Below are 13,655 nucleotides of genomic sequence, written 5' to 3' on the forward strand. Positions count from 1 at the left end.
TCTTCATCTTTGTAAGACCTGGCTCGTCACATAATAACTAAGATCCTTGCTACGCAGTCCTGTGGCAAGTAGTGGCAAGCTTTCGCACACCGTACAGAAGTCTCATTGCGAGTACATTCTCGGTCGAAGTATCTTTTCTCTTTTAGACAGTCCGGTGACGCGGCAGACCTTAGGTTACGAGCTAGAGACTAGACTGCTCCGGGACGATTAAGTAAGCTGTGCGCGAGAGACTTTTTCGGACCCTCCTACCCAGAACCCCGACTTTTTTCTTTTTCTTTCTGAAACTGAATTCTTGAATCCACCTTTTTTTCTTCTTCCTTCTAAAACGCCTAGGCCACGGTTCTAGTGCAATTTTTCAACCTTGCTCCCTTCCCTCGATCCTCGTCAAAATGGATTAACAACAACTTCGCGCTGAGCTTCGTACAGAACTTGGTACAGAATTCACTGCCATAATCGAGACCCTTCGCAGTGAAATTCGAAATCTTTAAGCGTAGGTTCAACAACCACCTGCCCCCCAAGCAAGACATCCAAAGTCTTCGCTTCCAGACCTAGAGAAGTTTACCGGTCAGTCAGTTAAATACAATACGTAGGATGCCGCTATTTGTGCTAAACTCGCTATCGACGGATCAGCGATCGGAGATTCGACAGCCCAATTCTATTACGTCTATCTCAACCTCGTAAGCCAAGTTTAGGCAATGGTCCTACCCTAGCTCGCTATCGCACGTGATTCTGGTATACACGATTTTAATACAATTCTCGATCAACTCTGTCGTGTTTACGATAATCCTAATAAGACTTAAGAAGCCGAAGATCGTCTCCTTTCGATTAAGTAGGATACCGATTCGATCCCCGCTTATATCGCTAAGTTCGAGAGAGTTCTCTACGAAGCCAAAGGTCAAGACTGGCCCGACGTTACAAAGATCTCCGCTTTCTGTAAAGGCCTTAATAATTCACTCTGTAGCCGCCTTTCTTAACAACTAAATCTTCCACGTACTTACCCGGAATTTATTAAGATTATCTAACAACTGGCTGGTTATTCTTTCTCGTCCACTCATTCAAACGCAACAAATTCTTCGCATACTAATTCTAATAACAATAACGGCGACCGTATGGACCTTGCTGTCGGTTTAATCAACCCAGACCTAGCTGCTCTCGAAGCTAGTGACGAAGATGATTTTGATTACGACGCTGCTATTGCTAGTCTAGCATCTAGGGACTAGATAGAATTTCGCGCGGGGGATATGTTACGATCGCTATGCTTGTTTGCTTGTTTGCTAGTTTGTTATTGGCATTATTATAAAGCGGTCAGCGGCTAGCTATATTAACTAGCTGTCTCCCACTTTGTAACTTGCTTCCTCTTTCCTTCTTCATCTTAGTTATTTTGAATTGATGCACTCTTCATCTTTGCAAGACCTGGCTCGTCACAATACTAACCTAAAAACCACCCCTCTATCTATAGCTATAGAACCTATTATATTCCTAAGTCGTCTCCTAATACTAGTAGAGAAGTACTATTAGGTAACCGAGCTAAAGGTCTCTTATATTATCTAGGTTATATATAAGATCTATCACTTGATTAAGGTAGCGCCGGAGAGCTTAATACCAGTTATATATACTAATTATATTATAACAATTAATTTAGCCACCTCTCTATTATCTACCTCCTTAGACTAAATGAACTTATATCTTATATATATATCCTAATATCTCTAGTAGTTCTACCTATTTATCTACTATAAGGCTAGTAAGCTTAATTGTATTACTAATATACTATTATATTTAGTAGCTGTAGATAAGATATAGCCCTATAAGGATAATAACCTAGAGGTACTATTTACTAACCCTATATCTAATATATATCTTCCTAGTACTATACCTATATAGGATATCCTAGATAAAGTATACGCTTTCCTAATATCCTATATCTAGCTATCTAATAACTTTAAGGGATATATATAAGCTATATACTAAGATAACCCTAAATAGAGCTTTATCCTAATAGAACTATAGTGAATAACGGAAGATCTAGACCTAATTAAGCTATACCTACTATATAAAATAGATAATAGTCTATTATACTTAATATAGGCTAATAGTAACTATTAGCTCTATATTCCTAATACTATAAGAAATAAGATTTTTGAGATAGCTTATAGTAAGGGATACCTTAGTTTTTACTATATATAGTAGAAGATACGCGGCTTTATTATATATAAGGGAGCTAAAAAGCTCTATAAGTATATTAACTAATATAATAAATATAAGAAGAACGCTATTCTATGCTATAAGCTATATAGCTTACTCTAGCTAATCCTAGTACCCCCTATACCCTTCTATACTTTAATAATCGACTTTATTACTAGGTTACCCTAGATAAAGAAAGGATTTAATACTATTATAATCTATACTTATAAATTAACGAAGTATATCGGTTCTACGCCTAGAAAGAAAACCTAGAAGGGCTATAACTAGGTAGTAGTAATCTTATATAATCTATAAAAAGGTAATTAGGGTATTCCTATTATATGGATTTCGGACTATAATAAGCGATTTATTAAGGGCTTCTAGAAAGGCCTTTTTATTACCCTATATACTAAGCTACTATATACTATAGTATACTACCCCTCAGCTAATAGATAATCTAAATAGTTAAACTAAACTACTAAAATCTGGCTCTAATATTAGTAGAACTTATACTAAAATATTAATTAGGATAAAGGCCTAGTGCCTATATAAGCTTTACTTAATATATCTAAAAATATTTCTATAAGTAAATCGCCTTATAAGCTTATATTTAGCGTTAAGTTATATATACTATAGAATCTCTTATAGTAGGCCTTCGTTAGATCTCCCTAGGCCGAGCGCTAGGATATAGATAAATATACTAAGTATATAGTAATAGTTATAAAATACTAGTATAATAATAAGTATAAGCCTATTTTTTTTAATAAGAATGACTACGTATACTTATACCTTATATAAGGAATAGAATTAAGATATATCCTACCCTCCTGTAATATTATATATAAGCTTATATAACGTTATATTAAATATTATATCCTAGAATATATTAGGTATCTAGTATACTATTTATAGTTCCTACCTAAACTAGCCGGCGCTTATCCTATTGTTTTAGTATAGTATCTAGAATAAGTACCTATTAAGGGTGATATATCTATAGAGCCCCTATTAACTGTTAACCTGCGTTTCCCTAATAATACTAATTATACTAATGTTAATATAGTCCTAGATATAAGATACTGTAGTAGGGGAAGAGGTTATTATAAGTAATACTTAGTATAATAGTCGAGACTAGGGAATAAATACCTAGAATAGCTTAATAAAAATAATCTTATTAGAATAGAAGAAAAGGTCCTAGAGTACCTTTAGGACGTCCTACATTATATATAGGACTTAATAAACTAGTTATATATTAAGAAGGGCTAGTCTATATTACTAGACTTATATTAGATATTCCTTTATTCTAAGGCCCTAAACTTATTTACTCTATCTCTTTTATTTACTTACTCTATATCTATACCTTTTTCTTACCTCTGATACCCCTTATATCTCTCTTACTTATTCTATTAAAGTGATTAATAGTTTATTACCTTTACTAATATTATACCTATCTATTCTTCTATTAGTCTATAACTTATATCTTTTCTTATATTAGTTTCGCGACCGATATATTAGACCTACCTAGTAACTAGCTCTTTATATAACCTAAAACCCTATAGAAGCTATCCTTAGTACAGATACCCCTAAGTTCTACTAGAGTAGGTCGCCCTTATACCTTATACAGAGGTAAGTAAGGTTAAGTGAGTATTCCTCTAGATTCTAATAATATAATAATAGTTAATAGTAATATAGGTAAAGATACTTTACTAGCCGCTATTAGCGCTAAATACTATACTAGATCTCTAGCCGATAATATTACTAATAATAGCGACCTTAGTCTATTAGCTATACCTATTATAAAGCCTATAGGTAGATAGACGGTTAAAAACCTAAAACCTAAGTATCCTATACTACTAAGAATAAATGTAACTTAATATATAAAATATACTAAGCTAATATTTATAATTACACTTATTAGTTTTTATAATAAGTCTATACTATATATACTACGCTAGGATAAAGCTAATATATTATACCTAGTTAATAGATAATATAATAGGAAGAGGCTAGGCCTATTAACTAGAGGGAGAATTAATATAGAAATAGTTTTAATATAGGTCGTTTTTTATTTCGCTATTTATAATTACTAGGATAATATAAAGTAGGAAGCTTATCTTACCCTTTCCTATATTTACTTAATAGATAAAGGAGTATTCTACTATCTCTATACTATAATACCCTACTAATAGAGCTTATACTTCTAAGTAGACTTCGATTAGTATAGAGATATATATACTTCTTATATTCTATTAGACCTACTAGTCATTATCTAGGCTAATAGTTTACTGTGATTCCTAGTATATAAAGCCTTCTACGTCCTCTATAGGAATTAAAACCTAATATTATACCTAGTTAGTTATAAATATTAGTCTAGTATCTATAAGTTCTATATTAGTATAGCCTTAGCTCTACTAGAAGTAGTATAGGCTAGCTAAAAGGACTTATTAATATAACTAACCCTTCGCGCCTTTAATTCTAATATATACCTAAACCCTGACTATATAGGTAGCCTAGTAGACCTAATCTATATAGTAATAATTAAATATAGCTAGAATAAAGTACCTTACCGGTTTATTATAGGTAAGAATCTATTGGCTTTTACTCTAGTTTACTAATTAAAAGCTAAGGACAATCTTACCTACTCCTATCTATAAGATTTAGATAGTTTTACCGAATGTATCTATAGCGAATCTTATGATTTCCCTAACTTATTATATACTAATACCTAGCTATATAATATAGCTTAGTAAGTTATCCTATAATTAGACTTCGATAGTAACTCCTTTATATATAGTAAAGTGTTCCTAACCGCAGACCCTCTAGTATAAGATATAACTAAGATATAACCTATCCTATAGAGATAGGTATATAGACTCCTTAATTCCTTCGGGAATAAAGCTATATACTATTGTAAATATACCAGCCGGGAGGAGGAGAGGTAGTGTAATATTACCTTGGATACCTATATTCCTTCCTAGGGCCGAGTAGCTATTGCTAAACCATAATCTAGTCCCCTATATAACTCTAATTTATAATTTCGAATTAGTTAGATTAAGGGAGTACCGGACGTTATCGGCCCTATTATATCACTGCTGCTAGCCGTCGAAGCGCTATAGTAGTAGGTTAGAGATATACTAACCCTAGCACGTATTATATCACTAGACTATACCGGGCTAATCGACTTTCGTGCTCACTTTATAGAGGGTGACCCACGTATTGTATAGGCAATGTAAGAAGGTCTCGGCGCCTCGCTGAATTCTATTCGAGATACCGTAGCATTCGCTAAGGGACTATTGCTGGTTAATAGGTATATCGAGACAATGACGGATACAGCTATTAGGGCAGAGGTCGAAGCGATCGCAGCACTGATATAACCGCTACCGCAAACACCCCTACCTTCTTCGCAGCATATGGAGCAACTGGTGATAGATTTCTGATTTCTGAAAGGCTGCCGAGGACGACAGCCGTCTTCTGATGGGGGCAGCTGTGAGGGCCTATACTACAAGGAAGCATGACTAAGCAAGGTGGATATCATACGTAACCATTCCATAGTAATAACATCATCTTTACCACCACTGAGCTTTTTCCGTAACATTCTTTCTTACAATTGTTGATGGATTTAGGATTTGAATAATAATACCGAAAGAAATTTATTGATCAAGGAAAAAAAAACACAATGCATTTGGGGAAAAAGGCTTGATGAGTGAAATTAGAAACAATTTTCAGATGATCCCGTTTACGCCTTGGACTTTGTCTTGGTGGCCTTCTTAGTAACCTTTCCCTTCGCCTTGGTGGCAGGAGACTTAGCAGCCGGTGACTCTGTAGCAGCCGCCTTAGATGTCTCCTTCTTGCCCTTCTTGGCCTTCTTGGGGGTATCATCGGTAGGGACAGGAGCCTCAACGGGGGCCTCAACAGGGGCTTCAACTGGGGCTTCAACAGGAGCAGGGGCCTCGATGGCCTTGGCAGACTCCTCAGTGGCAGGGTCAGTGGGCTCAGCGGCCTCGACAGCCTTGGGGGCCTCCTGGATGGGGACATCGTCGACGCTCTTCAGTTGGGGAAGATCAAACTCGTAACCCAGAGCCTTCTTGAGCTTCGCCTGCTTGTCCTGTCTCTTCTTCTGCTCGGACTCGATACTCTTCGACCACTGGTCACGTGTCTTTCCTTTCACGAGACGCTTCTTCTCGATGCGGTTCCATGGCGTAACCTTGAAGCGACGGTTGGCGCCCTTCCAGATCTCAGGGTGCAGCTGTTCTTTGGGGACGAACTTGCACTTGACAATGTGGCCGTACATAAGGTAGTTGTCCATTGTATCGGCGACGATCTTGGCAACGGTGGTCGAGGAGAATTCAATGAAAGCGTAGTGCTTGGAGCGGCCGGTGAGGCGGTTGCGCGAAAGACGGAGTTTGGTGATTTCGCCGAATTGGGAGAAGTAAGCCTTCATCTGGTGCTCGTAGAAACCGTGGGGGATACGTCTGAAAATGGATGTTAGATGGTTCAAAATGATCATGAATTACGGTCGAAACTCACCCAATGTAAACAGTGCCGGGCTCTTCGGGGGGGCCGTTCTTGCGCAGCTCCTTGGCCAGCTTGCGCTCGGCCTTCTTGGTATCTGGGGCCTTGGGGATAGGTTCACCCTCTTTGTAACCCTCGCCATCAGACTCGTCCTCGTCGCCACTGCTCTCGAAGCCCTTGATCAGAGCCTCAGTCTGGTCGTCATCACCCTCGTTCTCAGCCTCGCTCTCATCAGCAGGGGAGACATCCTCCTCCGCATCTTCCTCTTCGGACTCAACGACGGGCTCAGCCTTCTTGGCCTTGGGGGCAGCCTTCTTCGCGGCGGCCTTCTTGGGAGCGGGGGTGGCCTCAGCCTCCTCCTTCTTAGACTTTTTAGCGGCAGCCTTCTTGGGAGCAGGGGTGGCCTCGGCCTCCTCCTTCTTGGATTTTGTAGCTGTGGGCTTCTTAGGAGCGGGCGCAGCCTCTGTCTCCTCCTTCTTAGACTTTTTGGCGGCAGCCTTCTTGGGCGCGGGCGCGGCCTCGACCTCCTCCTTCTTCGACTTCTTAGCAGCAGGCTTCTTCTCGGCCTTCTTGTCAGCCTTCACAGGCGCAGTTGCCTCTTCAGGCTCCTCGTCGGTAAGGAAGTCGGCAGCACGCTTGCGAGGCTTGACCTGGCGAGTGGGCTCGCCATTGGTCTTGGCCGGCGCAGCAGCCTTCTCTGCCTTGGGCTTGGTGCTCTTTTCGTTCTTCTTCAAGATAGACTTAGGAGCAGCCTCCTTGGTTGTCTCATCAGGCTTAGCCTCGACCTTCTTGGTCTTTTTGGCGGGTGAATCGGCGGCGACAGGCGCAGCTGTAGTATCGTTAGTGAAAGGAAAGAGAATTTCGCCAGTCAGAACCACTTTACATACCCTTGCGCTTTGAAACTCTCTTATCGGGAGCCATTTTGAGGTTTTGTTGTGTTGAATTGAGACTGTATGCTGCTCGATCATCTGCGGGAAACTTTTTTTTCTCCTCTGATTTGCTCGGAAGGCGGTGAGCCACCTCGACCATTACCACAGTCACCGCCAAGATGTCTAGTTACTTACTACAACGCCAAATAGGCCAACGTCATGGGGAAGAATAAAAAAAGAGTGACCTTGACCCATGCAGAGGTCTGGGATGATTCTGCCCTCGTTCAGTCCTGGGATGATGCTGTGGAGGAATACCAGGTCAGGCACTAAATGTCCAATTCACGTGACCAATATCTAACCTGACCGCAGCATTATTGGAGCATTCACGCCAAGGGTGAAAATGTTGAAGATGTCTTGAGAGCAACGGAAGACACTGGTGTTGTTCCGGCTATACATGACAGTGACATTGAACGCACCAAACCTGTTGAGGATGGTGCCAAAAAACCCCAGAATGAGGATGTCTCGATTGTTGACGAGCAGATTTCTGAGCCTGCTCCCGAGGTATATTGCCATTTTAATAATGTATTCTTCTACAAAGGACTCACTGACAATATATAGCCTTCTCAACCTGTGGCTGCTGCCAATCCTGCGGTTTCCACACCTGCTATGCCGATGCCTCACCCAATCATGGCAAATGGTATGCTCCACGTTTGAGATATGGTGATTCAGGGAACTAACATATATCTGCAGTCCAAGATGAGTCGTTGAAGCACCTCATGATGTCATGGTACTATGCGGGTTACTACACGGGGCTTCATGAAGGGCAACAACAGGCAAGCCGCGACCAGAGCTCATGATGCGAATGGTCTGATAATGAGAGGGAAGGTGTTTTGTTTGAACAAGCACATTTAAGGATACATTTTTACCAAATACAGGTTGGGAAGGAGACATCGGACAAATAATTGAACTAATCATATCAAATTAATCGTGAAATTTAATAAGGATCCCATCCCAATCTCCTTGAAAACAAAATAAACGGAGAAAGCGAATATCGACTAGCCAGTGCCTACCAAAAGAGAATTGCGCTTATCGCAGTCTGCACCTTCATATCCAGTTTCATACATGGGTGCTTGATCATTGGTGAATCAGAGACCGCCTCCGGCACCGCCGAGAAGACCACCGATGAGGGGAAGACTGCCCAAGGCGTTGGGCTGAGATGTTGCCTTGTGGGTGGGGGTAGCAGTTGGGGTCACGAAATTGCCGGAGGACAGTCCCTTGGTAGGGGTGGCAGTGGGCTTGTCACCAGCTGCCTCCTTATCAGCCAGCTTCGCGGCAACCTTGGCCTCCTCCTGTTTAGCCTCCTCCTTGCTGGCCTGCTGCTGCTGCGCCTTGGATTCAGCGGTGTCATTATCCTTTTCGTTGCTATCCTTGTTGTCAAGACCATCCATCAACTTAGATGCATGCTGATTTCATTGGTTAATATAAAACTTCTCATAGGAACTTTGACATAGCTAACTAACCATCAATTCCTTGAGAGTGCCATCGAGGCTAAAAGGTTGAGTAGCAGCTTGCTCATCACGCTTGGTAGGCATGGAGAGGGCGAAGACCGCAAGGACCAGAAAAATGGAGATGAATGAGAGACTGAAACGAGCCATTGTGAATGGTGGTGTATGTTGAGTAGGTTATAGATAGAAGGAATGAATATATGTCCAAATACTTGTCTTCAAATGAGTGTAGTAGAAAATGAGTGATTGTTGCAAATGGACAGGATGCTGAGAGAAACAGAGCCCTAGGCTCTGGGGAATTACGTGGGATTTATATGCAGCCCCTTCGATCCACATCATGGAGGAATGGAAGGCCAAGGGGGCTAGGGTGAAGAGTCTTGTTACGACTAGCTACCGCGCGTCTTCGCCTGGTATTCGGACTCCTTCTGGGATAAACAGCAATAGTATTACCTTGTTTATTTTATCAGGCCTCTGGCCATACTCAATGGCTGTTTCGGGAGAGAGGGATTTGATTGATTTGTAGATTGTATGGGCATTAACGCCATCTACTATGAAGTATATCTGTTGGAGCCAATGATTGGTGTGGGATCAATCAAGGGATATCCGATGATAGTGAATCGTGAATAAAAGCCAGAAAAAGCGACAAAGGCTATGTATGCGGACCACGCCTCAAGACGAATCGTGCCGCATTCCATGTTCAAGCCTCAGAGTTACAAGAATTGCATACTCAAGTCTGACCGTCATACCCGAGCGAGCGCGCAGTAATTTCAATGCTGGCTTTGGTCAAACAGATTCTGAGGGGCTGTGCAGGTTTCACGAGCTTTCTATTGACAACTTCAGTCATGCCCTATTGCTACTCAAAATGCAGGGGAAATACTCTCACAGGGATGGCGAAGTAGGTCTTCGATGAAGGGTTGCTGCGAGTCCCTAGCAAGGACTGATGTGAGATGCAGATCTACAGCATTCCACAACGACGGAGCATATTTGTGTTTTCTCCGATATCAATAACAAGCTTTTTGGAATAATATTCAGAATTTATAGGTGTTTACAAGGAATGTATCTCCCCTACTTTTGACACCACAGCCCCATAGAGGGAGCGGACGTAACAAGTGGGAGTCTCCAGAAGGACGTATCCAACTGTGAGGGCTTAGTTTAGGCATCTTTTTGACCTCAAACATCAAGATATGACGGACAAGACTTCGAAGATGCCAAGGTTTTTACATCTATCTAGCTGTGTTAGTAAATAAGAGACGCGAATATGGTCATCCCTGTCTGGAGGAAATGACCATGCAAGTTGCAAGGATATATGCCTCGCAGGGTTGAAACACAACATCAAGAGTTCAATGCCAGCCAAAGCTGACTCCTGCGAGTAAAACCCGGTTGCAAAAGCATCAAAGTCTGCAAGACTAAATCGCAAGATTCATATCAATACATGGTTTGGGAATGTTGGCTCAAAAGCGAACCCGTTCCCCTCTGGCTGCATGTCAGGGGGCGGGATTAGAACGAGCATTCTTCGGTCTGGGTCCCTAAACTGAAATATGTAGATAGAGTGAGATTATTCCATCGACAAGAGTGTGTTGGGGACCGTGTATATGTTTTGAAGTGAAGAAGAAAGGAAAAGAGAAAGCGGATCGCAAAATTTTATTCGACGGGGCCAGTAGTGCGGATTATGTCATGGTCACGTGGCTGATCTGGCCCTCTGTTTTGATTTCAATTTGTCAACTTGGAAATCTAATGAGCTGTCAAATCTCTCAAGTTTTTTTTGCTGTGACTTGATAAATGTTGCATAATGTGTTTGAAAATACAGTTCATGGAAAGTCCAGGTGCGGAATATATATCCATGGATGGATAGAAACATGGTTTCGAATAATGAAGGAAGGAATTAACCGATCTAACAATTAAATGGTTCGCAATACTTTCCTGCTACCCTTGATAGCAACTTTGCGTTTTCGACCTGTGAGAATGAAACCCGCAATTCAATTTGCAATATCTGCAACTGGTTGGGAAAGCCGGCCTCGCGGTACCCACGCTGTCGCTGGAGTGAAGAACCACGAGATGAGCGCGAAGATAGTCACAATAGCCATGATAATTGGCGCATCTAAATATATATTAGCACAAAATCTCTTCCAATGGCTGCTAGTCTCGCGACAGACGACACCTACAATTTAGCGTGGAGGCTTCAACCGGGAATTCATATGGCGAGAAGAGTACCGCAACAACCCAGCCGTTCCACAAAACCGAAATGAATTGGAACGGCTTGCTTAGTCGCCCGAGAGACCATTTCGCCTCAATCTTCTCGCCGGAGGTCAAAGTCAGCCTTCCAAGGCTAATGAGTCCGTATGCCGCAGCTGAAGGAACACCTGCAGCTGAGACCAGAGAAGTAAATGCCACTCCGGAGGGCAGGATAGTGCAGGTAATAATCGCGGCCACACCCCACACGACAAGAACTGCGTTCCTAGGTTGACCCTCGTTAGAGACCCGCGATACCCATCCAGATAGTGGGAGTACTCCGTCACGGGCGACGGCGAAGACAAGACGGGAGGCTGCTGTGATGGCGATGGCGGTATTCTATCAGATAGATTAGCATGTCCTCCTACATCAACCATTTTATTTCCCCTTATCAGTTGTAGGAAGTTCAAGAGCAATAGAAAACATACCAGCCATAAAGCTACGACAGAGAGAACGTTCATAAAAACATGTCCGCCCTCGCCCAGAAGTGCAGCATACAAGGGCACGAAAGGTTGGGGAGCGTCATATGAGAAAAGAACATCGATTGGCGGCTGGCAATTGTTAGTTTATGGGCCGACATAAAAGCTCCTGGATAGACTTACCGATGTGAAAAGGAATAAGATCACGGCAGAGAAGCCAAGAACTCCACTGACGATTGTACTCCAGAAGATACCCTTAGCGGCATTGACGGCGGCATTTTTTGTCTCTTCGGCAACATGACCGGAGGCATCAAATCCGATCAGAATACCTGCTGTCGCCAAATATGAAAGGCACCAGTTCCAACCAGCTGGAGCTCCCGTTCCGTTATATGTAGTCATGAAAGCTTCATGGGCAGTCCGCAGGCCGAAGGTGTTGTGCGCACCGATCGGAAGCCAGACGACATTCAATATGAAGTCCAGAAAGACAGCACCGGTTGAGAACCAAAAGACGTATTTGAATACTCGCGCTATACAATTAAATTAACATTGCAGGCCAAGATTAAGAGGTGAGCCTATCATTCTAGGCCATCCATGAGAGTATACATACCAGATGCGAGGTTCATCAATGCGGCTAAAGCCAGGAGGATTTCAGTGCAGATCCATTGGACAGCGCGAAACTTGATATTTGAGACATCGGTGGGAAAGTCGACATTGAAAACAGTCAATTCCTAAGCCGAGTTAGTCCAGAGGCGACACTGTCAGATATAACAACATGATACCCACCGAAAGCATGTAGTTCACAGCTGACTGGGTATTGCCTATAAATCAGTTAGTTTAGATATAGACAACAATAACACCCGAGAGACATACTGGCACAAAATGTTGTCCAAGCCGTTGTGCTCCACCAGGCTACAACGAAGCCAAAGAGTCGCCCAAATCTTTTACCACCTGCCTCCGCAGCCCAGAGATAAATCGAACCAGCAGAAGGAGACGCCGAACACGCTTCTGCGATCACAGCTGCTGTGATGAATGTAAACACACAGGTTATAATGTAACTCGTCCTGGTATACACGTTAATAAAGCCACCTTTTTTGCCTCCGATCCATGTTACCGACTGCAAGCTCCTCGCTTGTGAACGGCTCATTGTGGCAAGCCTTGGACAGCAATCCGATTAGGCGAATGGATTCGGAGTGTGAAAAGAATCGGTTCGGGAATATTACCAATAAGCCAGTGGTCCTCCAGCTGCGATACCCGTTGTAAACGTCACTCGAACACCACCGACGAAATATAGAGCAGCTAATTGAAACAGTTAATGACCAAGAACCAGACGCCATGCGCACCTTAGGAGAGGGAAAGGAGCAATAGATACCAAACGAAGTTGAGAAATTCTCAAAAAGTGAATAGCTGCGGTTAAGGACCTATGTCAGGAAGTATCAAGTCAGCATATAGTTCTCGAATCGAAGATTTATATCATTCCACTCACTTGTTTATACCCCAGACGCTCCTATGAGAGACAACAGATGTTAATTCGTGCTATAGCTCCGTTGCATATAGAAGACACCATACCAGAGTATTCTCATCACTGGCATTCACCTCCTGCGCCAAAAATTCTTCAGTATTCTTAAGATCATCCATGGCTGCGAGGTGCGAAAGTGAATTGTGTATAGTTCTTGACTCGATTCTACCAGGGGTCCGAGTAGAATAAGTAGGAAATATCGTCAGGGGAAAAGATTACAATCACATTATTTACTAGCTTTCGCACGATTCGATATCAACAGAGCTAGAATTGTTAGGCTGTATAAATGTGGACCTCGGCTCTTCAATGGGAAAATTGTGAATGGCGCGAGATTATGCCACAAACGGTCGCGGTGGTGTTATTCTGGCGCAAAACCACTACAACGGGAAAAATCGAGCAATACGGCAGGTACAAGCGATGTGTT

At 42.2% G+C, this 13,655-nt stretch overlaps 4 protein-coding genes across 4 annotated transcripts; 1 reads left to right on the forward strand and 3 right to left on the reverse strand.

Moving 5' to 3' along the window:
* Positions 1 to 5,917: 5,917 nt before the first annotated feature.
* On the reverse strand, positions 5,918 to 7,614 carry N7518_007418 (RNA-binding protein; the record flags this gene model as incomplete). The annotated part of the gene is made up of 3 exons (XM_057188345.1): positions 5,918 to 6,653; positions 6,709 to 7,522; positions 7,581 to 7,614. 3 exons carry the CDS (start codon positions 7,612 to 7,614, stop codon positions 5,918 to 5,920), a joined length of 1,584 nt encoding a protein of 527 aa, XP_057040048.1.
* A 158-nt stretch (positions 7,615 to 7,772) lies between these two features.
* Positions 7,773 to 8,419, forward strand: N7518_007419 (uncharacterized protein; the record flags this gene model as incomplete). The annotated part of the gene is made up of 4 exons (XM_057188346.1): positions 7,773 to 7,880; positions 7,932 to 8,123; positions 8,181 to 8,259; positions 8,313 to 8,419. Coding segments are annotated over 4 exons (486 nt in total), but the record flags the coding sequence as incomplete, so codon positions are not given.
* Positions 8,420 to 8,707: 288 nt separating this feature from the next.
* Positions 8,708 to 9,217, reverse strand: N7518_007420 (uncharacterized protein; the record flags this gene model as incomplete). Its single annotated transcript, XM_057188347.1, has 2 exons — positions 8,708 to 9,025; positions 9,083 to 9,217. 2 exons carry the CDS (start codon positions 9,215 to 9,217, stop codon positions 8,708 to 8,710), a joined length of 453 nt encoding a protein of 150 aa, XP_057040050.1.
* Positions 9,218 to 11,043: 1,826 nt separating this feature from the next.
* On the reverse strand, positions 11,044 to 13,350 carry N7518_007421 (uncharacterized protein; the record flags this gene model as incomplete). The annotated part of the gene is made up of 11 exons (XM_057188348.1): positions 11,044 to 11,165; positions 11,230 to 11,635; positions 11,725 to 11,847; positions 11,899 to 12,242; positions 12,323 to 12,443; positions 12,499 to 12,533; positions 12,586 to 12,776; positions 12,936 to 13,011; positions 13,085 to 13,133; positions 13,199 to 13,219; positions 13,282 to 13,350. The coding sequence occupies 11 exons, from the start codon at positions 13,348 to 13,350 to the stop codon at positions 11,044 to 11,046; spliced, it is 1,557 nt and encodes a 518-aa protein (XP_057040051.1).
* Positions 13,351 to 13,655: the final 305 nt, after the last annotated feature.

The sequence above is a fragment of the Penicillium psychrosexuale genome, assembly GCF_028828465.1.
Source record: "Penicillium psychrosexuale strain IBT 29551 chromosome Unknown utg000004l, whole genome shotgun sequence".
Classification (NCBI taxonomy): Eukaryota; Fungi; Ascomycota; class Eurotiomycetes; order Eurotiales; family Aspergillaceae; genus Penicillium; species Penicillium psychrosexuale.